This window comes from Pagrus pagrus, assembly GCF_965226575.1.
Source record: "Pagrus pagrus genome assembly, chromosome: 20".
In the NCBI taxonomy this organism is placed as follows: Eukaryota; Metazoa; Chordata; class Actinopteri; order Spariformes; family Sparidae; genus Pagrus; species Pagrus pagrus.
In genome coordinates, this window is record NC_140207.1 from 27549031 (window position 1) to 27562482 (window position 13452).

Below are 13452 nucleotides of genomic sequence, written 5' to 3' on the forward strand. Positions count from 1 at the left end.
AGCACCAGTGTCACCAAGGTCACTCAGGTCTTCAAGTGCTCTCTCAACAGCTTGAATGAGCTCAACAACTTTCTTGGGCTGATGACTTCTGACAGCTGGAAGTCTCTGGAGCTCCTCAACTATTTCGATGGCGATGGCAGTTTGGCTTCCAAACCGGTTCTCCAGGACCTGAAATATGTCATCTGCTGTGTTATAGGTCATTAATCGAAGATCTCTCATTATTTTCTCATCCAAACTGTCAAGGCGCTGGAACTTTTTGACTTCTCTTGACCCGGTGGGTTCTCCTTGCCTCTGAAGGACCTCCCAGTCTCTTTTCCAGCGATGAAATTCTCGCCGATGCCAGTAAACCTGGGGAGGTAGGTTGGCTTCAGTCTAATGGCTGATGTTGGGTAGCTGATGGGAGCTGCACTCATAACTCTTTCGGCGTCTTTTTTAGCTCTTGCTTCAATGAATTCTGCTTTTCTGGACATCAACTCGGGAATGATCTGCTCAAGCCCTCATACACGCAGCTGTAAGTCTTTCTGTTCGGTGTGTGCAGCTCCTTCGCCCTCTTGACCAGTCTTTCCATGTAGTCGAACATGAAGTCAAAAGTCTCCTTATTTCCACCAGGTTCAAAGGAAATCACGCTCTTTACTTTCTCCTCTGCAGCCTTTACCGCCATCGTCAGTTCCTCTTCTCCGAAGTTGGCCCAGTGTCTTTTGAATGAGGTCCTTCAGCTCTTTCAGCTTCATCTCACACTCGCCTGCCGCTTTCCCAGTATCGGCCTTTGCTGCTCGCTCAAACCAGGAACATCATCCGAATCTGCATCCAGCTCCACTTCTGCAAGATATTGGGCCTCCACATCATCATTGGCTTCCATGACTTTGTTGGCCTCAATTATGAGCTTTTTGAAAAAGTCTTTGAGCTCCTCTTCAGGCATTATGGCGTGCATCCGGACAATGTTGTTGGCCAGCCGGGAGAATTGCCGCTTCACAGATGTCCTATTGACTTTAAGCTGCTCCAGTGACTTTAAGTCAGCCATCTTCTTTTCCAGCAGGATTGGGAGAGGTGATGTTCGGTGTGTTACCAGGCCTATGGACTTCCAGGCTTGGCCAGTCGCTGATCAGGATTCTCCGCTCCACTCTTCACAACAGCGTTTTTTCACTGTCAAGTGGCCCTCACTCTTGTGAGGTTTTAACTGCAGCTTCCCCCACTTGAAAAGGCAGCTTGTTTCATAAGATGTGACTGGAATTCACTCAATGACCAAGATTCAGCTTTTTCTCTTTTCTTTCTTTTATTTGAGAGTTGCCACGGCCAAAACAGGTGAAAAACTGTAAACACAAATACAAGAATAGAAGGTCAAGAAAAATGTAACCAAAGAATCCATAAATCACCATAACCCAAATCAACTACTTAATTTTTAAAGGCGCTAGAAACCAAACTTGGAAATAAGTGGAAAATACCCATACTTAAAACCCCAAAATGAATTAAATACATTTTAAATTGAATGATGATTTTAACCTTACAACTTTGTCAGCTTTTAACTCCTCAACCCACATGATATTAAATATATAACATTTTAACCATTTCAATCACATAATTTGTTCACAGCCCACAACCCCAATCCAAGCAGCACAGACACGCAACTGAAAAAATGTGGAACTGCTCACCGGCTCCTTCTTCCTTCTTTGACCCAAGCTTTTAGTCCTGCAGTCTCCTTTTCCCCAATCCAGACTCTCTAACACACTGCTCACACATCACTGTCCATTGAGTGAGTGCCTCCAAACCCCCTGATTTTCCAGATTGTCTCCACCTGGTACCCTGAATCAGCTGGCTTCAGGTTTGGAGACACGCCCACACCTGATACACTCAGGCAGAGATGGGCGCGGCCTGCAGCTCAACTCAACAATATCTGAGTGCATTCACGGCTAGCACATGGCTATGCTGACAGCCCCTCCATTTTTAACAAAGTATCAGCCAATGAATTACAACACCTAGATGTGGCAAATACAGTGATTCAGTACAAATGTTGTCTTTCCTAGGAATGGCAGGGTGCAGTCGTCCGTGGATTTGCAATTACGCAATCAAAAGCAGCCCTCTGTGAGGTCTAATCTGAGCAGCAGGTCAAACAAAGGCCTCCACTGAATTACAGTGTACAGCAGAGGCAGAAGGTGCTTTTCCAGCTCTAAAAAGACACATGCAGGCCACTCCAGTGCTGGGAAACCCTGACTATGCTAAACCATTTCATTTGTATGTTGCAGAAAGGGCTGGGTTTGCCTGTGCGTTTTGATGCAGGAGACACCAACTGGTAAGCAACCACTGGCATATTACAGCACTAAATTAGACAACATTGAGGCAGGTCTGCCTCCCTGCTACCAGGGACTGGTAGCAGCAGTCTTCGCTTTTCAGAAAGCCTCAGCGATAACGATGGGACACTCAACCATCCTGTATACGTCCAACCAAATACATGCCCTCCTCACCAGCCCCAGGTTTGTACTCACACAGGCTAGAAAAACAGGTTATGAAGTTGTGCTCTGAGCACCAGAACTGAGAATCCAGTGTTGCAACACTGTTAACCCAGCAACGCAGATGGCGATACCTGTAGATGGATCACCACACAACTATCTTGAAGCCACAGGTGTGTTTCTGAAACCACGTGAAGGTATGCATAATCAGCCAATAACAGAAAATTGGCTAAAATAAATGCAGACAGTGACTACAAGGTCAATTGGGTGGATGCATGACCACTGGCGCTCATGTCCATGTGAACACAAGCTAACAAATTAACACACCTAAAACTGCATGAAAAGAACTAACAAATTATGCACAGCCGGTCTGTGATCAGGAAGGCCACCCTGATCACAGAAGACCTCTCTCACCCCCTCCACCACTGCTTCCAGCTGCTGCCATCAGGCAAACGTTATAAGGTTCCACTGGCCCGGAAAAACATCTATAAAAAAACCTTCATCCCCCCATGCAATAACCACCCTGAATAATCAAAAATGAACACTTTGCTGCTGCTTTTAACAGCCCCCCTCCTCCGTCATCTATCTATCTATCTATCTATCTATCTATCTATCTATCTATTATCCAGGACACCTAACTCAATTATACAAAGTTATATTCCAACAGGTAAAAGGTGCAACCGAGGACAGAGACGCAGACATTCCAGACACGCAGCAGAGAATTGAACCAGGGGACTGGGTCTATGTAAAAGTGGTTAAACGAAAGGGGGACCAACCCAGACGAGAAGGTCCTTTAAAAGTCACTCTAGCCACCCCAACCACACTCAAAGTCGACGGTAAGGGAGTTTGGTTCCATTTAAACCATTGCTGCAGAGCCAGAGATTCAAGCGAGACAACAAGAGTACAACCTGAACCAGAAAGGGACAGTGACGCCGCCCAACTGGAAGATAGCCAGTCTTCAGCACCGCAAGAAGAGACTCAAGCGGAAGGCAATCCCTCCCCACATGCTGCAAGGCGATCACAGAGACTGATTGAGACAAAGAAGGGAAAGTGCAAGCCCCGCAAGTAGTGGGTCACTAGCACCCAGACTAAGACAGAGTGGGAGCCCAGAACGTCAGGATGGCAATATAGCAAGACCAGAGTGCCAGAATGATGATAGTAACCAAGAAAGGTCAGACAGGGCTACTAAAGCAACAGAAAGACAGGGTGCAACAAAAAAGGAGCAAGGGTCAAATTCAGGGGCAGGACCAAGTCACAGACCAGACTCAGTAAGTGAAGAATTATCAGAACCAATTCCCTCACAAGTTGATCCAGGTACACTAATAATCACACCACAAACCAGGGGGAGAGAAGTGATAATTAGAAGGGGGAAAATAAGTAAATGGGTAATAAGGGCACTCAGAGTGGTAGGATGGATACTAATGTGCACTTTTCTTATCAATTTGAAACCAGCGCCAAAAACAAAACAATAACAATGGATGGAATGTGCACTAGCAACAGGGATATCAGCAGCAGAACAGAATACCAGTTGACACAGTAATAGAAGTCACATACGCATGACCAAACACTGATCACCAATCTAAACAACATTAAAGCAAAAATTATGATGAAGGCCAAAGGTAGAAAGCTGATAAGATTCCAAAAAACACCACGCTGGCGCACAATACACCAAACCGAACAACACAAACTAATAGGATGGGAGAACAATATGTTTTATCAGTGGATGAAATTCTTAGCCAGACAAGTGAGTGAACAATCCTGTGTGGCATGCTTTAATTCAAAAAGATTACCTGCATAGGCATGCAGAAACGAGACAACTGGCTACAGTACCTCAAGTGGTCACTGCATTCAATAGAATATCCCATGCCAAGTAAAATTGCAGCGATACGAGTAGAAGCAATAAAGATACCTACAGTAGAAAACCAGCGCTTATGAATTAGGCAAAGGGTTGAGCCTGGAACACCACGACCTACTCCTGATGTACAAATACAATTTGGTAGAGTGTGATATGTGTACACCTCTACATACCAAGGAAAAAATAGAGATATACTCTGTTTGTCTTGGGTCAGAGATACTGTTTAGCACATGCTTAGCACTACAGAAACTTGGGAAGGCAGGAATAGGAAGACTGTCAGATCAGTATGAAGAGAAATACAGGAAACATACAGACAGACCTCATATTCGAATAGGCAAGGTAGAGTACGGGTGCCAAAAGGACTCCTCCAAATGGTTGGGGTGATAAAGTAAAACCACCTTCTCTATCTGAATAGGTAGATAAACATGTGGCAGAACGCCCCATACCCATCAGCAGGTCTGAGAAAGGCACATGAGGAGACACTGGTCACAATCGACGAAGGACATGCGCAAGGAAAACGCTCTGTTGAAGGAAGAATGTAGCCTGCTGAAGAAGATGAGTGAGCTGTGGAAACAACAAGCACACCGAGTACAGCAGAAGAGGGACCGTCTCCTTGCACACATAGATCGTTTCAGAGTCCAGCATGATCTGCTTCAGAAGGTGATAGTGCGCAATTGGACCCTAATTAATTTTTGGGTCGATGCCATCTTAGACTATCTCAGAAGTCTGACAGAAGGCTTTTGTAGCTTCAAATGCAGCTGAATTCACTCAAGGACAAACACCTTATTAGCGAGCATCAGCCATATGGCTCCAAAAAGTGTTTAAAGCATAGCAAGCATCCACCATGTCACTCTAGAGGAAGTTCAAAGCATGTCCCCAGTAGGGAGACAGTCATAATAGATGTTAGCTGAAATAAGCGCACATAATTAGCCCCATGTAAAGTAAACTGCCGTGTTAGGGAAATTCAATGAGGAGTTGAACAAAGAAGAGTGATTGGATGAGTCATGGGGCCCACCGACCCGTCTTAGTGGATATAAGGAAAGCACTCTGGAGATCATTTTTTTATGGGCTTTTGTCTGTTTGATCTCATGTTTTTGCTGCCGTCAATAAAAGCATTATCACACTCAGCTTTGAGGACTCCTGGTTTGATTTTTATTGGTGACTTTTGAAACTCTGAAAAAACCTTTTTGAAGAAACAAAAATAAGAAGTCGTTAAGTGGGAGGAAGTAAAGAATGAATGTAGAGTTGCCCCAGCACTGAACCCTGAGGATTCCCTCAGTGAACTCTGAACCATTAATTGTTTAATTTTACATAATGTGTTCTGTCTAGGTAGGAGGAAACCACTGATATGCAGTCCCCCCTAACTCCAGTGTAAGTCAGGTTAGGACTTAGGTTAGGAGCTGATGGGATATGGTGTCAAAGGCTGCGGTGAAAACCAGGAGAATGAGAATAGAGAGCAAACCATAGTCAGCTGCATGGAGGAGGTTGTTGGTGATCTTAAAGCATGGCTGTTTCTATGCTGTGTTTTGGGCAGAAACCAGATTGGAACTGCTCAAGGAGATCATTGTTATCAAGGCAGATATGGAGTTGAGATGTGACTACCTTCTCTAGAATTTTGGAGATGAATGGCAAGTTATAAATAGACTGATAGATGTTTAGAAAAGTCTAAACCAGTTTTTTTTTTTCAGTGTGGGTCTAAATATGGCAATTTTCAGTGAGGGCGGGGCGACACCAGTGGACAGGGAGGAGTTTATAATGGAGGTTATCAGAGAAATGATAGACTGCAAGTGTGCTTTAACTAGGGTTGTGGGGATAGGATCCAGGTGACATGTAGAGTTATGGGATTTGGAAATTAGTTCAAAAATATGGTTTTCAGTTGGGAGACTGAAATCACAGAAGCTGTGAATGGTGAGACTGTCATGCTGTTAACAGATGTTAAGACAGTCTGGAAAGTGTTGGTGGAGGTCGGCTGTCACAAGATTTTCTGGGTTTGTGTGTTTAATGTTGTGGTTTGGTATGGTACGTTTAACCTTTGACCTACTGAGTGGTAGACTGGTGTGGAAAAACACTGCTTTGTGGTCAGAGATAGGGAGATTGGCAGAGGTGATGTTATATGGTAAAGGTCCAGAACATCAAACGAAGTCTAGGGCAGGGCCCTTGGTGTGTTATTTCAAGCAACACTAAATGAAACAAGGAGAAATGTGCATAAATGTCGGATCATCACCCGCCGCTCTGAAACATTTACTCTACATGTCACTATACAGGTGCGAGTATGAGGAATACTATATGCCAGGTTTGTTGCCTGTGGTCTGTCTGCTGAGTAGAAATTTCCAGTGTTGTACAAACAAACAAAATTCATTAAAGCAAGTTATTTGGTGTCTTAAAAGTCACTCTGTCAAGCTGAGGTGGATTATTCTGTAAGCTCTCAGAGGCTACTGGTGTGAAGCTGTGAACTGTCTGTAATTCTTTCGTTACAGTTTTCATCAGGTCGGTTTTCTATCCTCTCCTCCTCTGGAGCAGGTTCGGTGGTCAGAGAGATGGCCTGCTGCAGGTTTACCACCAGGTTGGACTCACTGTCACCTGTTGGAGCTGCAGCCCTTTGCGCTCTCTGAGATGTTGCTTGGCCCTGTTTGCTCTTAATGTGCCTCTTCGTGTTCCACTCTTGACGTTCAGCTTTGGTCTCCTCATACTGACGACTAAGGAACAGATGTTAACTAGTTAATCAATGTATGGTAGAGAACATATGTGTTACAATTCCAGTTTTATGTTCTCTTGTTCCCAGTGTTATTTTGAAAATGTTGCCCTTGTGTCGCATCTAGCTTTTCAGTTCCTCCTTCCAGTGCTTTTCCATTCCTTCCCCTCACTGGTTCTTTTCCTGCCTCACTCCACCTGTGCCTGATGCCCTTGTTAGTGTGTCTGTATATAGTCTTTGTTCTCCCTCATGTCTTTGTCAGTTCATTCCGTCTTGCTCGTGATAAATAAGCACAAGGCCACCTACCCTGCCTGAAGAACGGAGTTCTAAGAGATAAACAAATCCCAGTGTAGCTGCTAAACTTAACTGGAGAAAATCATTCAGTGGCTGCCAAGTTTCAGAAAGACTTAAAAAGTCCAGTTTATGATATATAATGAGTTAATTGACAAGCAGAACTTGGATTGGGTGTTGCAAAGGGCAGATCTATGAACATTCGTGGGTGTATGTACAGCTGATTAGGCTAGCGGAGCGAGGACACTGATAGCCGTAAGCCCAAAAGCCGTGTGCTATATGGATGGGAATTCCTGTGCTTCATAATGGTCTGTATGGGAATATTAACTGGCGAGGTGGTAAATGACCAGTGAAGCCAGTGGGGGGAGCAAGCAGGGGGAACAGTACTCTAAGGAGCCTCTACCTCCATAGATTGAGGTTCAGGTGAGGAGGTGGTGAAGGAATTTAAACAGTTTATCCTTATTCAGATGAACTCCATCAGTCTTAAAAAGAGAGCACAATTCCAGAAAAGATAAAGATTGTCTATAAAATCTATGGTGTGTACTCTACAAGCGGACTGGAGCTAAGTGTGGGGGCTGAGGATTTGGCCGAAGTGTCCTGTTCCATGGGCCAGTATGGGAATTGGGGCTGATAAAAATACTTAAAAGTAATTAAAAAGCTAGAAAGGGTGTTAAAAGTCAGTTCAGACTGTTTTTGGCATACATCCACTGTTCCAACATCGACAATCACTAGTTTTATGGAGGACGGGAGTGAGCCCAGCAGCTCCAAGAGTTTTTTCAAAGATAACACAAACTGTGGCTCCAGGCAAACAGTTTGTGGCAGCGTTAAAGAAGCTGGTATTCCTGATTATGGAGTCCTACTATTAATATGGTTGGGGGGAAGAGGGGACAAGAAGATGACCACTGTGGGTTCACTGTCTGCATCCATTCTGTGATCTGAGGATGGGCCTCCAGAGCGTCTGAGTAGAGCCTCCTTATGGGATGCTCCTGGCTTCACTACGAAGCAGTGAGCTGCCAGGGCACTGCTTGCCTCAGGTGGAAGAGAACCTGCACTGCAGGGGCCAGATGGCTGTGCTTGACAATGGAATGGCGTGCTGCTTTGGCACCGTTAACCACAGGTGGAGGGACTGTAGCAGCAGGAGCATCAGCTGGGTTGACTGGGGAGTCATCAGATAGGGCTGTGTAGCGGTTAGTGAGGCTTATGGGAGGGAGTGAGGCAGCCCCATCCAAGTCTCTCTTGCAGCCACAGACAGCACTTGCTCAGGAGAACTGGTGGTTCGGTGTGGAGCAGGAAAGCCATTGACAAGTGGCAGGTTCCCACAGAGCTGTGTCCTGGAGGACAGCGTTGAGAGAGGCAAACTTCTTGGACTGCCCAGGGGCTACGTCGATGAAGCTGGTGGTCTTTCTTTTTAAGTTCATTAGAAAGCCGATGGATATCCTGTTTAAGGTCAGCAATCTTAACACCTTCAAGTTCCTCTGGTTTTACACATCAGTGAGGACACGTGTTTCCCCCACATCACTCAGCTGATCAGAAAAGCACATCAGAGGCTGAGGAGATTCAAGTTGCCATCATCACTCTTTTGCAACTTCGAGTGCTGTACTATTGAGACCATTCTAGCAGCTTCACAGTGTATTATGGCAAAAGCACACAAGCTGACTGTAAACACCTGCAGAGAGTGATCAAGATTGCCCAGCACATCACAGGAACAGCCCTCTCATCGCTGCAGGGCATCTATCAGCAGAGAGTCCTCAGAAGGGACCACAACAACATTAAAGAGCCAACCCAACCACAGCACCACCTCTTCACACTCAGTCTGGCAGATGGTTCAAAGACAGATTCTAAAGCCAGGCCATAAGACTGATTAACACCTTCAAGCCTCTACCTCTGGAAGCACTCCCATTCATTTTCAACGTAAAAAATTTGCTGAAAAAAGCTTAATATTGTGAAAAGTGCAAGAGGTATAGAAAGATTAATACAAGATTAATACAAGCATACATTGCCATATTAGCTGAACTTTTTTGTACTAGTGTTTCTGGTTTTTCAATTATAAACATAAGTAAACATAGATTCCCCTACCCATATCCCACATTTCCAAGGCTTTCCAAACTTAGAAAAGAGGGGAGAAAATTAAAAAAAATAAATAAATCTATAAACAGGTATAAATATATACATGAAAATACATGCAATGTACACACACATGCATAAACACAAACACACACACACAGACATAGATATAAATGCATACTGTATAGACAGAAAAGACAAAAAAGGACATTTCTCTGTTACCAATAATCGGCTTATATATATATGGTTATAAACATTGACCGGGAAGCTTTTAAAATAGCAAAAAGCATGTTTCCAGTAACTGTTCAAGGATTGACAATACCAAAACATATGGGCTACAATAGCTAGGCTATGATAGCATCTTTAACAAATTTGGCTAACATCAGGGTATAATTTGCAAGTCTATCATTTGAGTAGTGGGGGTGATACAATACTTTAAATTGAATAAGGCATTGTCTAATACAAAAGGAAGTAGTACGAATGCTCCAGTAATTGCCAGAACTTCCTATAGAGTTCAATGTTGAAATCCTGTTCCCATGCCATTTTTTTTTTTTTTTTTTGTCACATGAGGTTGGATTAATACTTTGAATCATGGTGTAAACATTTTAAATATTTAATAATAATAATAATAATAATAATAATAATAATAATAGTAATGATAATAGATTTCCAACAACCCTTACCCTAACCCTTCATGTAACTCAGATACAATTTAGATACCGATAACATGCAAAAACTTTTAATTAAAAAGCTTGGCCAAACAGAAACAAAAATTCTGTGTCTTCATTCGGTCCCACAAAGGTTCAACTAGACTTAACTGTAAAGCAAAGTGACGTCAACCAGCAACATGTGACGTTGGCCAGTCAAATGTGTAAGTGTAAATTTCAGCTAAGGTAACTTGAAACTTAACTGCGTTTTTCTACTGCTTGTGACCATTAAGACTGAGGATGAAAGTATTGTGAATGCAAAAATTCCCGTTGCACAGTCAACTGCTATGCTTAGCTTTGGCAAAACTAACTGACAGGTCAGTCCCTGTCCATTCCATTTAGCTTTACGACAAAAAAAATAAATGGAAACTGAATGATTAGTAAAAGGGTGTCAATGATGTCCTCAGCATTTTGTTGTTTGTACTTACCTTCCATGAGGTTGTAGAGGTTGCAGTAGTTGGTGCCATGGTCTTTGATGGCATACCAGGTTTCAGAGATTGACATGGCCTACAAAGTCACAATTTTATATGTTAAATAAAAGAAAAGTTGCACAGAATCCAACACATTAACAGGAATAAGGACAGAAACCATGAAAATAAAAACATTATAGTTAGAGACTGAGGCAGACAGAAAACAAATGGTGTTAGGTTGTGTTAGAATTTCTTGTTGTCCATCATTTTGACTGACAGGGTCAGTATTACCTGTCATTTTAATTGTTTTTAAAGGTCGCAACAAAGCTTGTGTATAGCATTAACTCAAAAATACATTTAAAAAAATTATACATAAAGAATTTACAGATTATGAGAGATTATGAATTTATGAGGGCCTGTTTAGCAAAAAGGAACACAGACACCGACTGTGCAACATTTTTAATGTCAACACCACACAAAGCAGATGAATGATGTTTTTTTTTTTTTTTCCCTGCAGTGACAGTGGGGGGCATCAAAACACTTAAGTCAACTTGCCTTAACAGGCAAATACAGTATGTACCATGACATTTTACAGATTTAGATGGTTGAATTTAGAATATTAACAAATCATTTACGATAAATTAAACTGAACTCAATTGACCTGCTGTAGCCAAGCTTAAACTCAACCTTCCTCTTGGTCCACATGGACTTTAATTGGGTGCTTGCTTGAGTGTAATCAAATGCATCAAGGGATTTTCTGCAGAGATAGCTGTAATCAGGATTTGCATCTTTGCCTTTGACACCTTTTAATTGACGTTTTAATTCTTATATTTCTCAGCATGAGTTAAATCAGGAAGACTATTTTTTCATTCACCTCTTTCCCTACTCCCTTTATTCACCTGACCCCCCTCACCCCCTGCGACCATCACCACAACCCAGGCCTCCATGCGGCAGCCAGCCCCCCCCTTTATTTAGGCCATACATTGCTCATGGTACAATCATAACACCCTGGCTAAGGTAAAAAATACTAAGGACATAAGGACATCAATCAAGTCAGTCTCATCCTGCCTTCCACCAGGTGCGATAAAACTATCGCCACCGGTGATAATATCATGGCAGTTTTGAAGTTGGCAGAGCCCCAGCTAAACAGCGACTTATCAATCGACCAGTTTCTTGTTGCTTTCGGCCTTTACCATGATGTTATCTGTTCCATTTTCCTTGAAAGAAGGCAAGCACTCAATGCCTTGCCCTCATCTGCAACTTTTATCTTAAATACAAGACAAACATGTTCTATCTCTACCATAAACCCTTGTCAAGCAAAACTGCGCTCCACATCGTCCAATCTACCATTTGCCTATACTAGCCCATACTGGACACCCAAGTGCTGGTGATGATCGCTGGAAGCCGCCATATAATTACCTGTAACAACTGCGGGAATCCAGGTCACATTGCTCCCTTCTGCCCGCAGCACTGTTCCAGCCTGTGACTGCCAGGACTCCTTTCCCACCCCATTTTCATTCTGCCTCTGACAAGCCAAGGCCACCAGGTGCATCTTTTCAGCAAGTACATAAATTCAATGAAAATGTTACATACCACAACTGCCATTTTCTCCACATCTACAGCCACTGCAAAGACTTGAGCATGACTACAGTTTCCACTTGTTAGAGAAAGACATCAACAAAGGGTATGTTACAGGCCCATTTCAGCCCTTCCAAGTATTTCGCACAATAGGTGTAGCCACGAGGAAATACTCATGGGAGAAAATATTAATTCTCAATGTCCGCCCCTCACTCCGGCCCCTTCTCAAGCATGTATAGCCTTATTCCACATGAGCCCTTCTCTCTCTTCTATGCCACTGTCAATAATGCCATTAAAATAATTAAGCTAGAAGGCCAGGACATGTGGCTATCCAAAGCAGATATCACTGATATTTTCAAAATCATTCCCATCCACTGGAGTCTCTCGGCATTAAGTAACAACATTTGCTCTCCCTCCTTGGCCATCTTAACTTTGTAATGCACGTCATTCCTCAGGGGCACTCCTTCATCTGCCGATTGCTGAACATGGTGTTTTCCATGCCAAATCTTCTCTATCACATATAGGCTGACATTCTGATTTGCACTTCTGATTGCATCTGCTTGATCACTGGAATGGCATTACTTTCTTCCATGACTAGCTGGTGCATTCCTCCGATTCATTGATCATTTTCTTGGATGCAACTCCATCTCGACTTGTCTTCAGCGCTGTGTAAGATTTATCCCATCGCTGCAGCTTGCTATGTCTGGGGACAGCATTGGAAATGCAAACACATCTTAGTCTTATGTGATAATCAAGCTGTCGTCAGCATCATCAATAGAGGATGCACAACATCAAAAGATATCATGCTGTGCATGAGAAGCATCACATGGTCATCATTCATTACATCATCAACACAGCCCGTCACGTCACATGTGCCCACAGGACATAGAACATACAGTGAACAGTAGGGGGAAAGTCCGTTCCTTGAATGAGCAGCAAGTCCGCTTGTAGGTTTATATATATGCACACATACATACACACACACACATCTCTCCACATCCAGAAAATGTGAAGGTGGTTGGCCAGTGCACTTCCACAGGACCTCCAGCAGGTGGTCTGGTTAGAGTAACTAGTCTTTTATGCTGGAGTGCAGAAGAATTGAGTCACATTCTTCCAGCTGAATTCTCTTCAGGAGGGAGAGCTTGTAGTAGACCACTGCTGTGTGCAGATCCTGTCCCATTCATCTATTTTTATTGTGAAGTTGCCCTCTGTTTGCCATCTTGCTTTAATATTCAGAGTATGATCACCCTTTTAATTTTGAAAAGCAGTATTTAATTTAGATATAATGTTTTGGCAGGTGGCACCCTCATAGGCATTATGAAAAATGACTAAGATTTCTTCCTCAATTGAGGGGCCTCCAATTGGAAATTTCTTGTAAACAAAATCCGTGATTCGTAGGTACCCGAAATGA

At 43.1% G+C, this 13452-nt stretch overlaps 1 protein-coding gene across 1 annotated transcript in view; it reads right to left on the reverse strand.

The window, feature by feature from the left end:
- Positions 1 to 13452, reverse strand: part of LOC311249491 (uncharacterized protein) — an 81434-nt gene that overhangs the window by 17552 nt on the left and 50430 nt on the right. Inside the window, exon 3 of the mRNA XM_084340554.1 lies at positions 10482 to 10560. Coding sequence (XP_084196680.1) covers positions 10482 to 10560 — 79 coding nt within the window. The remainder of the gene's footprint in view (positions 1 to 10481; positions 10561 to 13452) is intronic.